This window comes from Oryzias melastigma, linkage group LG12, assembly GCF_002922805.2.
Source record: "Oryzias melastigma strain HK-1 linkage group LG12, ASM292280v2, whole genome shotgun sequence".
NCBI classification, from domain to species: domain Eukaryota; kingdom Metazoa; phylum Chordata; class Actinopteri; order Beloniformes; family Adrianichthyidae; genus Oryzias; species Oryzias melastigma.
Window position 1 is genome coordinate 15,397,315 of NC_050523.1, and position 12,508 is coordinate 15,409,822.

The window sequence follows — 12,508 nt, forward strand, 5'->3', positions numbered from 1 at the left end:
ATATCATTTATGGCTTTATATTTTTTATGCAAAAAACAATTTTTGCCAAATTGTTTAAAGAGTTTGAACTTAATTACCCCAGAAAGAGGCTCACATAGCTTTTCTAAAGAACTATCTAAAATGACAGCATCTCACTTGGGATATTAATATATTTAGAAAAAAAATATGCAAAAGCATTTGCATTCATTATTTTTATATATATAAAAGTTTAAAAATGCAGCCCTTTTTTTGCAAAGAAAGTTTGAGTTTCCTTTTTCCCCCTATTCATGCTTCCCATTTGAGCTTTTTAAAATCAAAAAGGTAGCAGGTAGTAAATTTGATATTACATAAGAAAAATTAACTTGCATCTTGTATACAAAAAGTGTTGCCGTAAAATAGACTAATATGTGATGGTCAGCAATTAAATCAAGTACAGATGCACTTTAGGGATATTAAAAATGAGACAAAAAGGATATAAATGTAAAAAGTTTTCAAACATCTTTTATTTTTGTTAAAAAAAAAGAAAAATTCAAGAAATAACTTGCAAAGAACAAGATTGCAAAGAACAGCCAAGTTATCCAAATTCAAAGACGTGTGAACATAAAACAACAAAAAAGAAAAGCTATCGCCTCTTCTGGAAGATGTTGCCTCTTCCTATTCCACCACGACCTCTGCCTCTTGCAGCCACTGCAAAAGAAAAAAAAAAAAAAGAGAAATTAAGGATTTATTCTATAAAACGTGTCTTTTTATACACAGCATTTAGACAACCAAGTATCTAAGAGCATTGTTAAAGAAACTTTTAGCTTTACAAAAAAAAAATTGTAGCTGAAAAAGTGATGCGCAGAAGGTCTAGAGGTTCCTTCACCTTGTGCTTTGAGAATAGCCGCTTTGCCTCTTCCGGCTCCAGAACCCTGGTTCTTGTTCTTCATACTCTTCAACATCGGAGCGTTCTTTAACATGTCAGGTAAGATCAGAAAGCGGATCTTACTGCCACGAATATACACTTGTTCCAGCTGGGCAACCCGACCGTCACGATAGGTTACTGTGATGTTGGACATCTGTTGGGACAGAAAAATGAATCGTTCAGGTTCAAGGCGGATTTATTTAAAGGTTTATTAGACATTTTCAGTGTTCATTGGAATGAAGAGGTAAAACTCAGACGCCTACTGGAAAAATTCTAAGGCATCTTTCCAATTTCACAAAGCACAGGCATTTTTTTTTAATACTTTATCACTTTTACAAACTTAAACTTCATTTTTAGATTTGTCTTCTGATTAAAAACATTAAAGTTGATCGTATGTAGTAGCTTTCCAAGTATACTGAGTGTTTCTTTTATGCCTTTTCATTTTTTGAGTACCTCAAAGTGACATTAAGATTTATCCAGCGAGAATTGTTTTTCCTAAATAAAATAAACAGATTTTGAGTCAAACTATTTACTGGATTGATAAGTTTGAAGAAGTCTTTCAGCACTCAGAGGCTGTTATTGAAATACATTTGGCTAAAGTATTCAGTACATTAAAAAAATAATGGATTTAAAACATTTTAAGGACAAATGCGCATATACTACCTGAAAATTACAGAAATAGAGTTCAGTATTGGCACTTTTTTAAGATTCAATATTAACAGCATCTCAGTACACGCTTTCTGCATCAGGTCAATTAAATAATAGAAAAAAACAGAGAACTTTAAAAGACAATATAAAAATATAATCAATATATTGGCAAAAAACAAACAAAAGATTGTTTTTCCTGAATTGTTTGTTATCGTATAAAGATTTATATTAGTCATTCTACATAGAACATCTTGAGGAGTCTAAAATTGACCAATATTCAAATCTGAAGACACAATTTTTCCTTTTCATCCAAAAATATCTAAGAAGACAAAATGTTAGCTATAAGCAAAGATCTTTTTTTAGAACAATCATTGAGAATGAGCCAAGGAGCCAAAACTCTGAAAGCAAAAATAAGATTTTGGAGTCTCTTTATCCAAGTCGGGACGTGAATGAATCAAATTTTGTGAACACTACCTTAAAAAGGGTGGTTAGTGCTCAAAAACTTGCTGCAAAGAGTAGCTTAATCAGCTATAACACTGGGGGTAACTTTCAACACAGGAGCATTTGGTGGTTTATTTGGGATGTTTTTTTTTTACTTCCGTTTCTTTTCTTTATATATATATATATATATATATATATATATATATATATATATATATTAAACACCTGTATGTAAAACCTTAAGTCAAAGAATGCAAAAAAAAAAAGTGTTCATTTCAGGAAGGTTTTATAGTTAGAATTCTAACCATAAATCAGATATGGTTTTACTTGCTTTTGTTTTACTTCCAACTGTAATAATAATTAATGCTTCCTCCCCACAAATCACTGACCCAATGCATACTTCTATTGCACTTCCATGTAAAAAGTGTGAAACCACCATTGACCTCATTAAGTAATGAAGTCATTTTATAAAACAATTATTTATTTCATGTCACTAATCGTCAGAGCAAATTTGGACGAGATTTTGAGGGATGAGCAAAGCAGAAGAGTGTTCTTAGAATAAAAGTAACAGATTTGTCTCTTTGGCAACAAACATGTTGCTTTTATATTGTTAAAAAAACAAAATAAAAAATATGATTACAATATAATGTACATTTTTAAGAATTCTTACATTATAGCAGATCTTTACACTTTGATCAAAAAATTGTCGCTGTATTTTTCAATGTGTTTCCATTGCAAGTAAAGTGTGCTGTCACCAGCTGAAAACAAGTTTTAAAAAATTGCATATTTGGGGAAGCAAAACGAACTCCATACAAACCTGGCAGTTCATGTTGTCTTCAGCCTCGATCAGTTTGCCTCTGTAAACCTCTCCAGTGTTGGTCTCGCAGGTCACGATGTGTCCCTCTGCTTCATGCAGGACCTTGATTGGTACCCCAATGGACATTTTGGCAACAGTCCTTCAAGACAGTTTAGAAAACACAAAACAAATGGTCAGGGACATTAAAACAAACCCTTTCATCGTAGATCCTCACCTACAGTCTTGCTTACTAAGAGCTGTTGATGAAATTCCCCACATGTAATTCATTCAAATATCCACAAGTGTTTGCATGTTTCTGGCTTAAAATAAATATGTTTGGTTAAAAAAAACACTTTAGTTGCCTTGGTTGCGCTTTACATGGCAAGATGATTTACATAAAACCTGCAAAAGGCAGTATTTGACAATGCTTCTATTGACCATTAGCTATCTTGCTGGTAGCTTGTTTGTTGTACTTTCTAAATTAAGACCGAATTAAAACTACGTATATAAACTCTCAAACGCCAAAGAGAGTTTTTTTTTAATAATAGTTACTAATTTAATACGGATTTTAAAAAAAAAAAAAAATCTAAATTACTTTAAAATGTGAAACGCCGTCACGCTAGCAGCTAGCATTAGCTAAGTAGCCACCAAAATGATTATAAATTTGTGTTAAATTAAAACACCACTATACTAAACTTTGAAAAACTAACACTCTTGTGACTCAAGTGTGATTTTCTAAGACACGAATTGAATATCAGTCATTGCAATATTTTGAATTTAGCAAATACGGGATGCAATGAATGTCTACAAAAAGCGAACGTTCTGAATCTTATTTAAAGATTATTACCGGCAATATAAACCCAATTGCAATCCTCAGTAACAATGATTTAAAGTCTTACTTCGATTTCTTGCTCTGAACTCCTAATTTGTTGTTCTTTAGAACAGCTCAGCAACGTGGGCTAGTCGTTCAATCTGCCTTTTGAGCCTTTTTTCCGCTTACCCACAATGCACCGATGAAGCGTTTGTTTCCTGTGGCGCTTTACACAATGCATCATGGGACATGTATTTCGTTTCTAACTAGTCTTGAAATCTACAAGACTAGTAAACTACTGTATCTACTCTTGTTGTCAGTAGATGCAAACAATTCAGATTACAGCAAAAAAGTATAATAATAATAATAATTATTATTAGTAGTAGTATAAATGAAACATTTAAAATGAATTTAAAATAAACAATTGACCAAACAAACATATAAATATTTTATTTTGTAATAAATAAATAAATAACTTTTACCAAAATGCTTCAGAAAGGTACAGGACAGGCTACCATTAGGGCATTAGACCTAGAAACAAAAATATGAACACATTAAAAATTATCACTGTTGTTGGTCAACTTCAAATTGCTCACCAAATTTATTTCTTACAGCATGTAAAAATGAGTTGTTTAATTTTTATGAACTAGTTTAACAGGTTAATATGATTGTTAAATTAACTAATTGAAACCTTAAAAGATATTACTACAAATGTGCTATTTGCTCCTTCCAGTGCTGAGTAATAGTTTTTGAAAATCTTCCTCAAAATGTTTTTTTGCTGTTGTTTTATCTGAAAGATTTGAGTTACTAACACATGTACTCCTGCCACATATTCTTGTCAAAACATCCCAGCAAGAAGAGATTATGAAAATGAAACGACTCAATCAATGCAAATGGATTTTTTTCATCGACCACAGAGAGCTATAAACATTTGCTCCACATAGTTTTTGAATAAACAGACTTTACGTATCACATACATACCCTTGCGTGTTTATTTATGTAGACACGTCGCTTAGGACTGCCGTGAGACGCATAAACGTTGCTTAATGCAGGTCCTTCTCACGCTGGAAGAGGTTTGTAATGAGGAAAGACAAAGCATAATGGGACAATAAAAGACATCACCAAATGAACCATCATTTGATTTCCATTGCAACAGGGTCATTGACTGGCGTCAGCAGACAGGCTACTCTGTAAACACCTGTAGCTGAGCAGCATGTGTATGTACGTTATTTGTACAGGTGTGTTTCAGGTGTTTTATGCGTGCTAGCCTGAATATAGTTTCCCTCCAGACATGAGCAGTGACATTTGCAAAGATCAAACAAGCTTTTGTTGTGGATGCTAACAGGCCTGTTTATACTGATGCTGTTGAATCAAGTCACTTAGATGTGGATCTGGGTTGTGAGTATTTGTTGCCAGGCAATTATCCAAAAACTGATCAAGCAAGCAAAAGGATTTACTTGGAGGAAAACACTTAGCAGGTGAAAGTGCACACCTAAAGATTGTAGTCAGACTACATAATAGTTTTCAGCTGTTGTAGACATTTTGTACAACACATAGATAGCACTGATCAAAACAAAGCTGTGGAGTTCTCATTTGACTTATTTGCCCTTTTAATCCCTTAAATCCCCCTTTAACAGATGTTTATTTTAGGGGATTTTTTTCAGTTGTTTGATCACATTTAGCATAAAAAAATGTTAGATGGTAGCTGGATGGTAAATCTAGCTTCAGGTATTTTCAGAGATTCAGTGATGTGACTAATCCAGACTTTAGAATGGATCTCATCCATTGACTTTATAAGAGAGCTGGACATTCTAAACACTGGCATCAAGAAAACAAAATCCACATCAACAGCTTTAACTCAGTTGGTTTAGTTGTCAGAACAACTATTCTTTTTAACATGTCAATTTTTTTCGTGAAATGTTTTCTTTATTGCAAGTTATTCAAACTGACCAATCGGATGCCTCAGTAGCATGTGGTGCCCACTCGCCCCACCTCGAATATTCAGTTGACAAATTCTCCCAAGCCACTTTCAGTGGAAGGGAAGTGGATTTCAAACAAGCTTACTCCTGATTGGCAACAGTGGTTGACATAGAAATGTTGACTCAGACCAACTTGGACCAATTACTGCCGTCTGGCTCCAACATGGCGACGCCCATTTTAGGGAAAAAAAGAAGACTGAATTGGCTTCATTTTACTGGAATTGGAAGTAGGACATTTTCTGGGTGACGTAACACTCGGTCTGTCCAGTTCTCTTATACAGTCAATGGACCCATCCATATATTTTTTTCATTTTTCTAAGTCCATCCTCCCGTCTTAGTAAGGAAATGCTCAGAAATCAGAGATCAACCACTCCTTCTGCACCCCGGACACCGAAGTACTTAGTTATTTTAATTGAAAAACAAAGCCTGAACTAGTCCTAGCAAGTCAAAATGATAAAAAAATAAATGATTAATTTGTAAAATATTATGAGAGTGAAAGTGGCAGGGTACTCATTGAGTAACCTCTACAGCCCAGTATTCGCTACCAGCTTGTACTGTGCTGAGTACTCACTGGTAGCGCCTGAGACATGTAGTTGGGTGCCCTTGTGTTTTACGGTAATCGCTTTCTACCGCCCGGCTTGGCCAGTCCCCTGCTCGAGCTGCTCATAGCGCCCTGCGGGGTCCCCAGGTTTCTACAAGGAAGAGCAGCTCCTGGTTCTCTCATCACTGTAGAGGACGTGAACGGGCGACGCCTGGAGCCTGGAGCTGTCATTGAGATCAGAGAGAACGTCCAGAGGCTGCACACTCTTCACTAAACTTTTTTTTTCTTTCATTTCTTACTGAATTCTTTTTCAGTAGATAGATATGTACTCTTTAGGATCATTTATTAGGTTTTATAAATATAAAAAAAGACAGTATTATTATAGATGATGCTTTCTAACCACGACATGTGTAAAAAGGTCCCTACTTTGAATAAAGGGAAACAAATTCTGAATTTTTAATTATTAATGTCTGTGATGTTTTGAATAATTTCATCTGCCGCAAAAATAAATTTTGTACAGATCTGACTTTGACCCACATTTCCTTTTGTTTGACCTATATATATATTCCGCCTATATTCCATATTTAAATTATATGTTCTTACTAACTGAAAGTTTTCTGTCTTCACATTTTAACTTCACATGAAGAGATTTTTTAAACTTTAAACATAATAGATATTAATGTTGGTGAGAATTTAAAAAACCGAATTACTGGAACTAAAATAAATAATCATAATATAAATTAATGATTTATTTTCGGCAAATATAAAGTTATTCTTTTAGTACTTACCGGAGAAAAGACACCAGATGACTCCCAGAGAGCGTATTAGAACAGTTTACAGCACGGCAGCAGGACAAAAACTGAAATATAGTTTTTGATTTTGCATAAAAAATGGCATAATAATTAAAAGTACACTGGGAATGGATATACAATAGATTCAAAAATAGTTGGAGTGGAACTTTAATGTAATTCAGTCTCAAATGTTTATTCACAACTGTCAAACCTTTTATAGGATTTGTCCTGGTGAAGTATCCTCTGTATTAGATCTTTATATTAATTAATTTTTCCACATAAAGTTTTACTTTGTTGCCAATAAAAACAACCTAAAAATACCTTAAATAAAGAACTTCTATTTTTTAAGGAAACAAGAAATCAGACACTTGTAGAAAACTTGAATTAAATACAGTGTTGGGCTTCAGACGCCAAAAAATGAATAAAATAAGTGACAATAACATTAAAAAATATTTTCAAGAACTTCATCAAGTTAGCAGTACTTTTTTAATGCAGCTGGTCCAGTCTTTATTAAACTGTTGACATGTTTGTGTTTTACTTTTCGTGTCCTGTCGGTGACACTCTTCATCATGACACATCAGCGGTACCTGCAGAACAGTCCGTATGTTTCTGTGAGAAAGTCGGAACATTTACAAAAGAAATGCAGCTTCCCGTGTGCTTTAGCTCCCCGGCATTAGATGCTCGGCTCGTTTCTGCATCAGAACGTTCTGCAGAATCTATTATGTAAGGCTCCTCTTGCTCTGCTGAAGGGCCACCTTTCCCTTGGTGTCCATTGGTTATGCAGCAGCTGGAATCCACATGGGAATATGATGTCCACTGCCAAGGAAGTTCACGAGCAGCATTTTGTCCTGCTTGGTCAGGAGTGACCTCCAGAACAAAACTGTTTACCACTGTGCCTCCAGATGAGTCATCTTTACTGGTCTGGGAGGTCCGTCTGATACTGTGGCTTCTGATTTCTCTGCTGTTGGTGTCCCCCGGTCCAACCCTGCAGCTGTCTCTCTGCCTCATGATGTGCTGCCACCAAATCTTCTGGAAAGTCTGCCGGAACTCCCGGATGCGGTAGGCGTAGATGAAGGGATTCACGGCGGAGTTTGCATGGGAGAGGATGATGGCGATGTTCATCACCAGTATGTGTGGGCGCTCGCAGTTCTGACATAGATGGTTGTAGCAGTTAATGATATGAAGAGGAAGCCAGCAGAGAGCAAACAGGCCCACGATGATGGCCAGTGACTTGGCAGCACGCACCTCCCTCTGCAGAAAGGAGCGCGAGGAGCTGGGGGTGGGGGCTCTCTGTCCAGGAGCGGGAGTCTGGGACACTTTCAGAGTCATGAGACGGAGCTGCCGCCGCGCCGCCATGAAGATGTGGATGTAGATGACCAGCATGAGGAACAAAGGCACAAGCACGCATCCGAAGAAGTTGAAATAGACCATGTAGTGCAGGGTAACCACCTTCTCAAAAAAGCATTCGGTCATGCCTTCAGAGCACCTCTTGTTCTCCGATGTAGTGATAGTTGAATTCCAACCTGGTAAGAACAAACAAGAGTCAATCATGTTTTGTGTTACACATTTTTTCATCTCAATAAAAATTTTTTTCAGAAATAGAATCAACATGATCCTAAAGAACCAGGTTTTAAAGACCCACTCCAAATTAAAGTTGTGTTTTTATCATGTTCTTGGAGTATTTTTGGGCCCGTAGGTCGGATCCGGCCCTCCTCCACCTTTACCCCGGCCCCCCAAACACTATATGAGATGCATGATTTATTTATTTTTTTTTTTTCAGTCTGGCCATGCGATCGAGACCCTCATAGTGTGACGTTTTATTCCACTCTTCTGCAGTCTGTGCTCCTATCTGGTTATGTGTGGCTTTTTTCAAGTTAGAAACTGACCAATCAGATGCCTCAATGAGAGCATGTTTGAAGAATTTGATTTACAGATTCTTGGACCAATTACTGCGTACTTACGTTGTCTGGTCTTAAAAAATGGCGACTGAATTTACTTTATAACGTTGGAACCCGAGGTAAGGCATTTTCAATTTGTGACGTCACAGCCTTGTTTAATCCATCTCCGTTTAATGTATGTCAATAGTGTGAACAGATGTTTGATGGGAAGTGGGGGCGGGGTTGCTCCCACCCACAACTCAAAGGCAAATTTCTAATGAATTACAGTAGAAACTATGTCCTAGAAAACAACACAAGTTTTCATTTTGACCAAAAACAGCGTGATCGTAATTAAAGACCACCTGGAGCACTATTTTAATAGATCATAGGACGACTGTAAACTCCTTCCTGGTATCACAGCTTGAAATAAAAGAACGGGAGGCCAAGTCGAGCTGCACACGAGTGTTTTAATTCGCCATTTTTACATACACTCTCGACATGTGACTCACATTTCTTTTTTCGTAGTAAGAATGTTTCTACAGCAACACATTAGGGTCAAAAACCTCACAGTTGGATTTTAACAGGAAACGTGATCGGAGAATAAATCTGTTCCGAATTGACCAGCAAATCCAAAAAATATATTTTTTTTTGTTATTGTCTTGGGTAAGTAACATGTTTTTTTATTTCCACTGAGAGAACAGTTAAAGGATTAAGTAAGTGAATTACATGAAGAAATGGTTGTGACATATTTAAGTATTTATTTTCTCAAACCTAACACTTAGAGTACAAAACAAATAGATATAATTATTTCTCTTTTTTCTTGTATTTATGTTAGCAATGGGGAAAAATAATTGTTCCTTTTTATGATTAAAACACCAACTTACAATGATATTAAGTGTAGTTTTATTCTAACAAACATCATAAACAGATCAATTAAGTTTAAAGACTATAGGATAATACGAATTTCTGGAAAATATTCTTGTTTTTAATACAAAAAAAAGTCAGGAATTGCTGAGAAAATAAGGAAAAATCTCTTATGTAGAACATATGCAAGTAAAATACTCGCAAAAATATGTTGAATATTGTTCTCCCAGAATCTGTTTCCAGAATCTCACCTGTGTTCCAGCCAAACATGGGAGTCAGGCCGATGGCCACAGACAGAACCCAGCAGAATGCAATGATGCCCTTCGCCCTCTGCCCCGTCACCAGACTGTTGTACCTGAAAAGTTGAAGACTCAATCATCACCCATTTCCAGTTGCTGGGGTTATCTAATCATTTGGTGATTGTGTAGTCCAGACAAGAGTCAAATATTTGTCAAGCTGAATGAAGAGAAAACACTTGTCCATTGAAGCCTAAATACATAATCAACATAATGATATTTGTTTTGCCAGCTGCCGTTTTTTTTTTCCTTTATCAAATATGCTTTCAGACTTCCTCTCATGGGTCTGCTGTCTAAAGGTACAGTCAGTAGGAGCTTTAAAAATATGTTTTCTGATTTTAAACAGAATTATTTAAAAATTAAAAAGGATCCATAGCTGCATTGATTAAAAGTTTGCATTGATTTTGAAATATTTGGTGTGTGACATCGCAGGAATTAATAAGCAATTGTAAGTGCTTGCCAAAAGAGCCCCAAAAAACATTAATGAATGCTATTATAGCTTGAATAAATGTGAAAATAAATATATTCATATCTCATCGTTAAATTGTTGTTAAATCAAGAACTTGAATGATAAGAGTGACTTTTTTTGGCATAATTGTACACGTTTGAAAACTTTTAAAGAACTGTGTCACAAAAGGTTTCACACTTGGATTGTCGGGCAGACTTTGGGAATGCCAAAATTCCTGTTGCATTTTCAAAGTGTGAGTAAAATGACCGAACAGTCATTCTTATGGATCCTCTAACTATCTTATTTTGTTCAGCAGCCTTCAATTATTCCACTTTAACCAGAAAGACATTTTTTCCAACTTTTTATGATTTGTGCTTTACTTAAGCATTGTGGGTGGATTTTTTTATGCCAAAATTTGCTCTTTTTTTGTTTACTTCCACTTAAGCTGGTCAGTTTGCATCCACACTGTCAGCGAAGCACACCAGGGTTCACTTGCAAGGAAATCGAAAAGCTGTTTATCAGATGAGCCAGTTTTCCTGATGGGTTCACTCTAGAGTTTAAGTCAGCTTTCACATCTGTCTTTTTTCTGCACCAAAGAAAGTAAATCAATCCTACAATCAAACTGAAATGCCAGAAAAAACACAACGTTTTAAAATAACACAAGTCTGACTTCCAGGTTTTGTTTGGAGACTGATTTTCTTTGGAGTTTTTACCCAATATAAGATGGAAATTCACATACAATTTAAATTTTGGTTTAGAGCTGTATTTTTTTAAAAGCAACAAATAAATAAAGTGGCATTTTTTAACGGTTTTGCCTCAATTAAGCAAAATGTGAAGTCAAAGTCTCAGAAAAACTTTGAGACTTCAACTGAGGAGGAGAGACCTCAAAATCACAAATGTTTCTTTATGAGCTACGTTTACACTGCCTTCAGCAACGTGCATTCAAACGGCCACTTCCAATGAAAAGTCTATGTAAATGCGTGTAAATGCGCATTTCGCGTATGAGCTAAAAAATAAGCCATAGAGATTTTCAATCTGCCCAATAAATGTTGGTTTTCAAATGTGTAAAAAAGGATCTGCATGCCCGTAAAAAAGATTTGCATTTGTGAAATAATTTCTTTTTTTTTTTTTTTCGAGCAGATGCGAAGCAAAAAACTGCGAGCAAGCTCCTGAAGTTGCAGTTGCAAATTGTGTCCCTGTCTTCATACGTCTTCAGGATTGGATGACCGCAAATCAAAGAGCAGGTGACTTCCTGCCGTCCCGCCGCAGACTTTTAGGTGGACGTCAGGGTTTATTATCGGTTTTGGTAGTGACGTGTAGATGACGTTTATTTTAACTCATGGAAATGTTTGAAAATTGATCATGAAAGAGAAATTAATAATCCAGGTAGAATTATTATATGTCGGAATAGAGCTGTGACATTCTGTATCAAGCTTCTTTCATCTGTAGGTGGTAGACATGCGCTAGTAAACAGCAGGAAAAGACAAAAGAAGAAGAAGCCCCTCCCTGCTCCTCCAGTGTGAACAACATGGACTAAACACTTGTTCTTGCATGTGTGTCTCAAGTCCAGTGTGTCCACATACTAATCTATTTAAGGGAAGGATCTGGAACATATCCCAGCTTTCCAAATCTTCTTTTGTTTTTCTTCCACGGTTATTTTTGCCGAGCTTGTTGAGACTTTCCACGATAGAGTCATTAAATCTAGATTATTTAAATTCATTAAAAAATCGAAAGGATATCTAAAAATTTGTGGCACCAGCAAAGGTTCACAAATACAGCAAAAATATCCTGGAAGTGGTTATGTAAATCACCTGATGTTGCTCAGAAGAAATATCTATTTATAACAAAAAAACAAACTATGAAGCCACCAATGATCCATGAAATTAGAGCTACTCATGCAGCTCAACTTGTAGTGAAAATGTGAAAAAGAAAACATTTCATTTATAAGGTTACTTTATCCTCATAGGGCCACTGTACAGTCTAAACAGCCTATACCTTGATGTGATTTGCCCCTTTTTTAAATCTACCTGAGTGGGTTCTTGATTGCGATGTAGCGGTCTACAGCGATGGCCAGCAGGCTGAAAATGGAGCTCTGGGTGAGCACGAGGACGAAGCAAGCGATAAACAGGCAGC

At 36.0% G+C, this 12,508-nt stretch overlaps 2 protein-coding genes across 3 annotated transcripts in view; both read right to left on the minus strand.

Moving 5' to 3' along the window:
* Positions 1-460: 460 nt before the first annotated feature.
* snrpd3l (small nuclear ribonucleoprotein D3 polypeptide, like) lies at positions 461-3,823 on the minus strand. Its single transcript, XM_024298711.2, has 4 exons — positions 3,668-3,823; positions 2,790-2,928; positions 845-1,037; positions 461-666 (listed from the first exon to the last, which is right to left on the minus strand). The coding sequence occupies exons 2-4, from the start codon at positions 2,913-2,915 to the stop codon at positions 602-604; spliced, it is 384 nt and encodes a 127-aa protein (XP_024154479.1). The 5' UTR covers positions 2,916-2,928; positions 3,668-3,823; the 3' UTR covers positions 461-601.
* A 3,534-nt stretch (positions 3,824-7,357) lies between these two features.
* The window catches only part of LOC112162765 (adenosine receptor A2b), a gene marked incomplete in the record, with an annotated part of 7,462 nt that continues 2,311 nt past the window's right edge, over positions 7,358-12,508 (minus strand). For both annotated transcript variants that reach the window (XM_024298649.2, XM_024298648.2), the window contains 3 exon segments: positions 7,358-8,413; positions 9,883-9,986; positions 12,403-12,508. In XM_024298649.2, the coding sequence (XP_024154417.1) occupies positions 7,458-8,413; positions 9,883-9,986; positions 12,403-12,508 (1,166 nt within the window).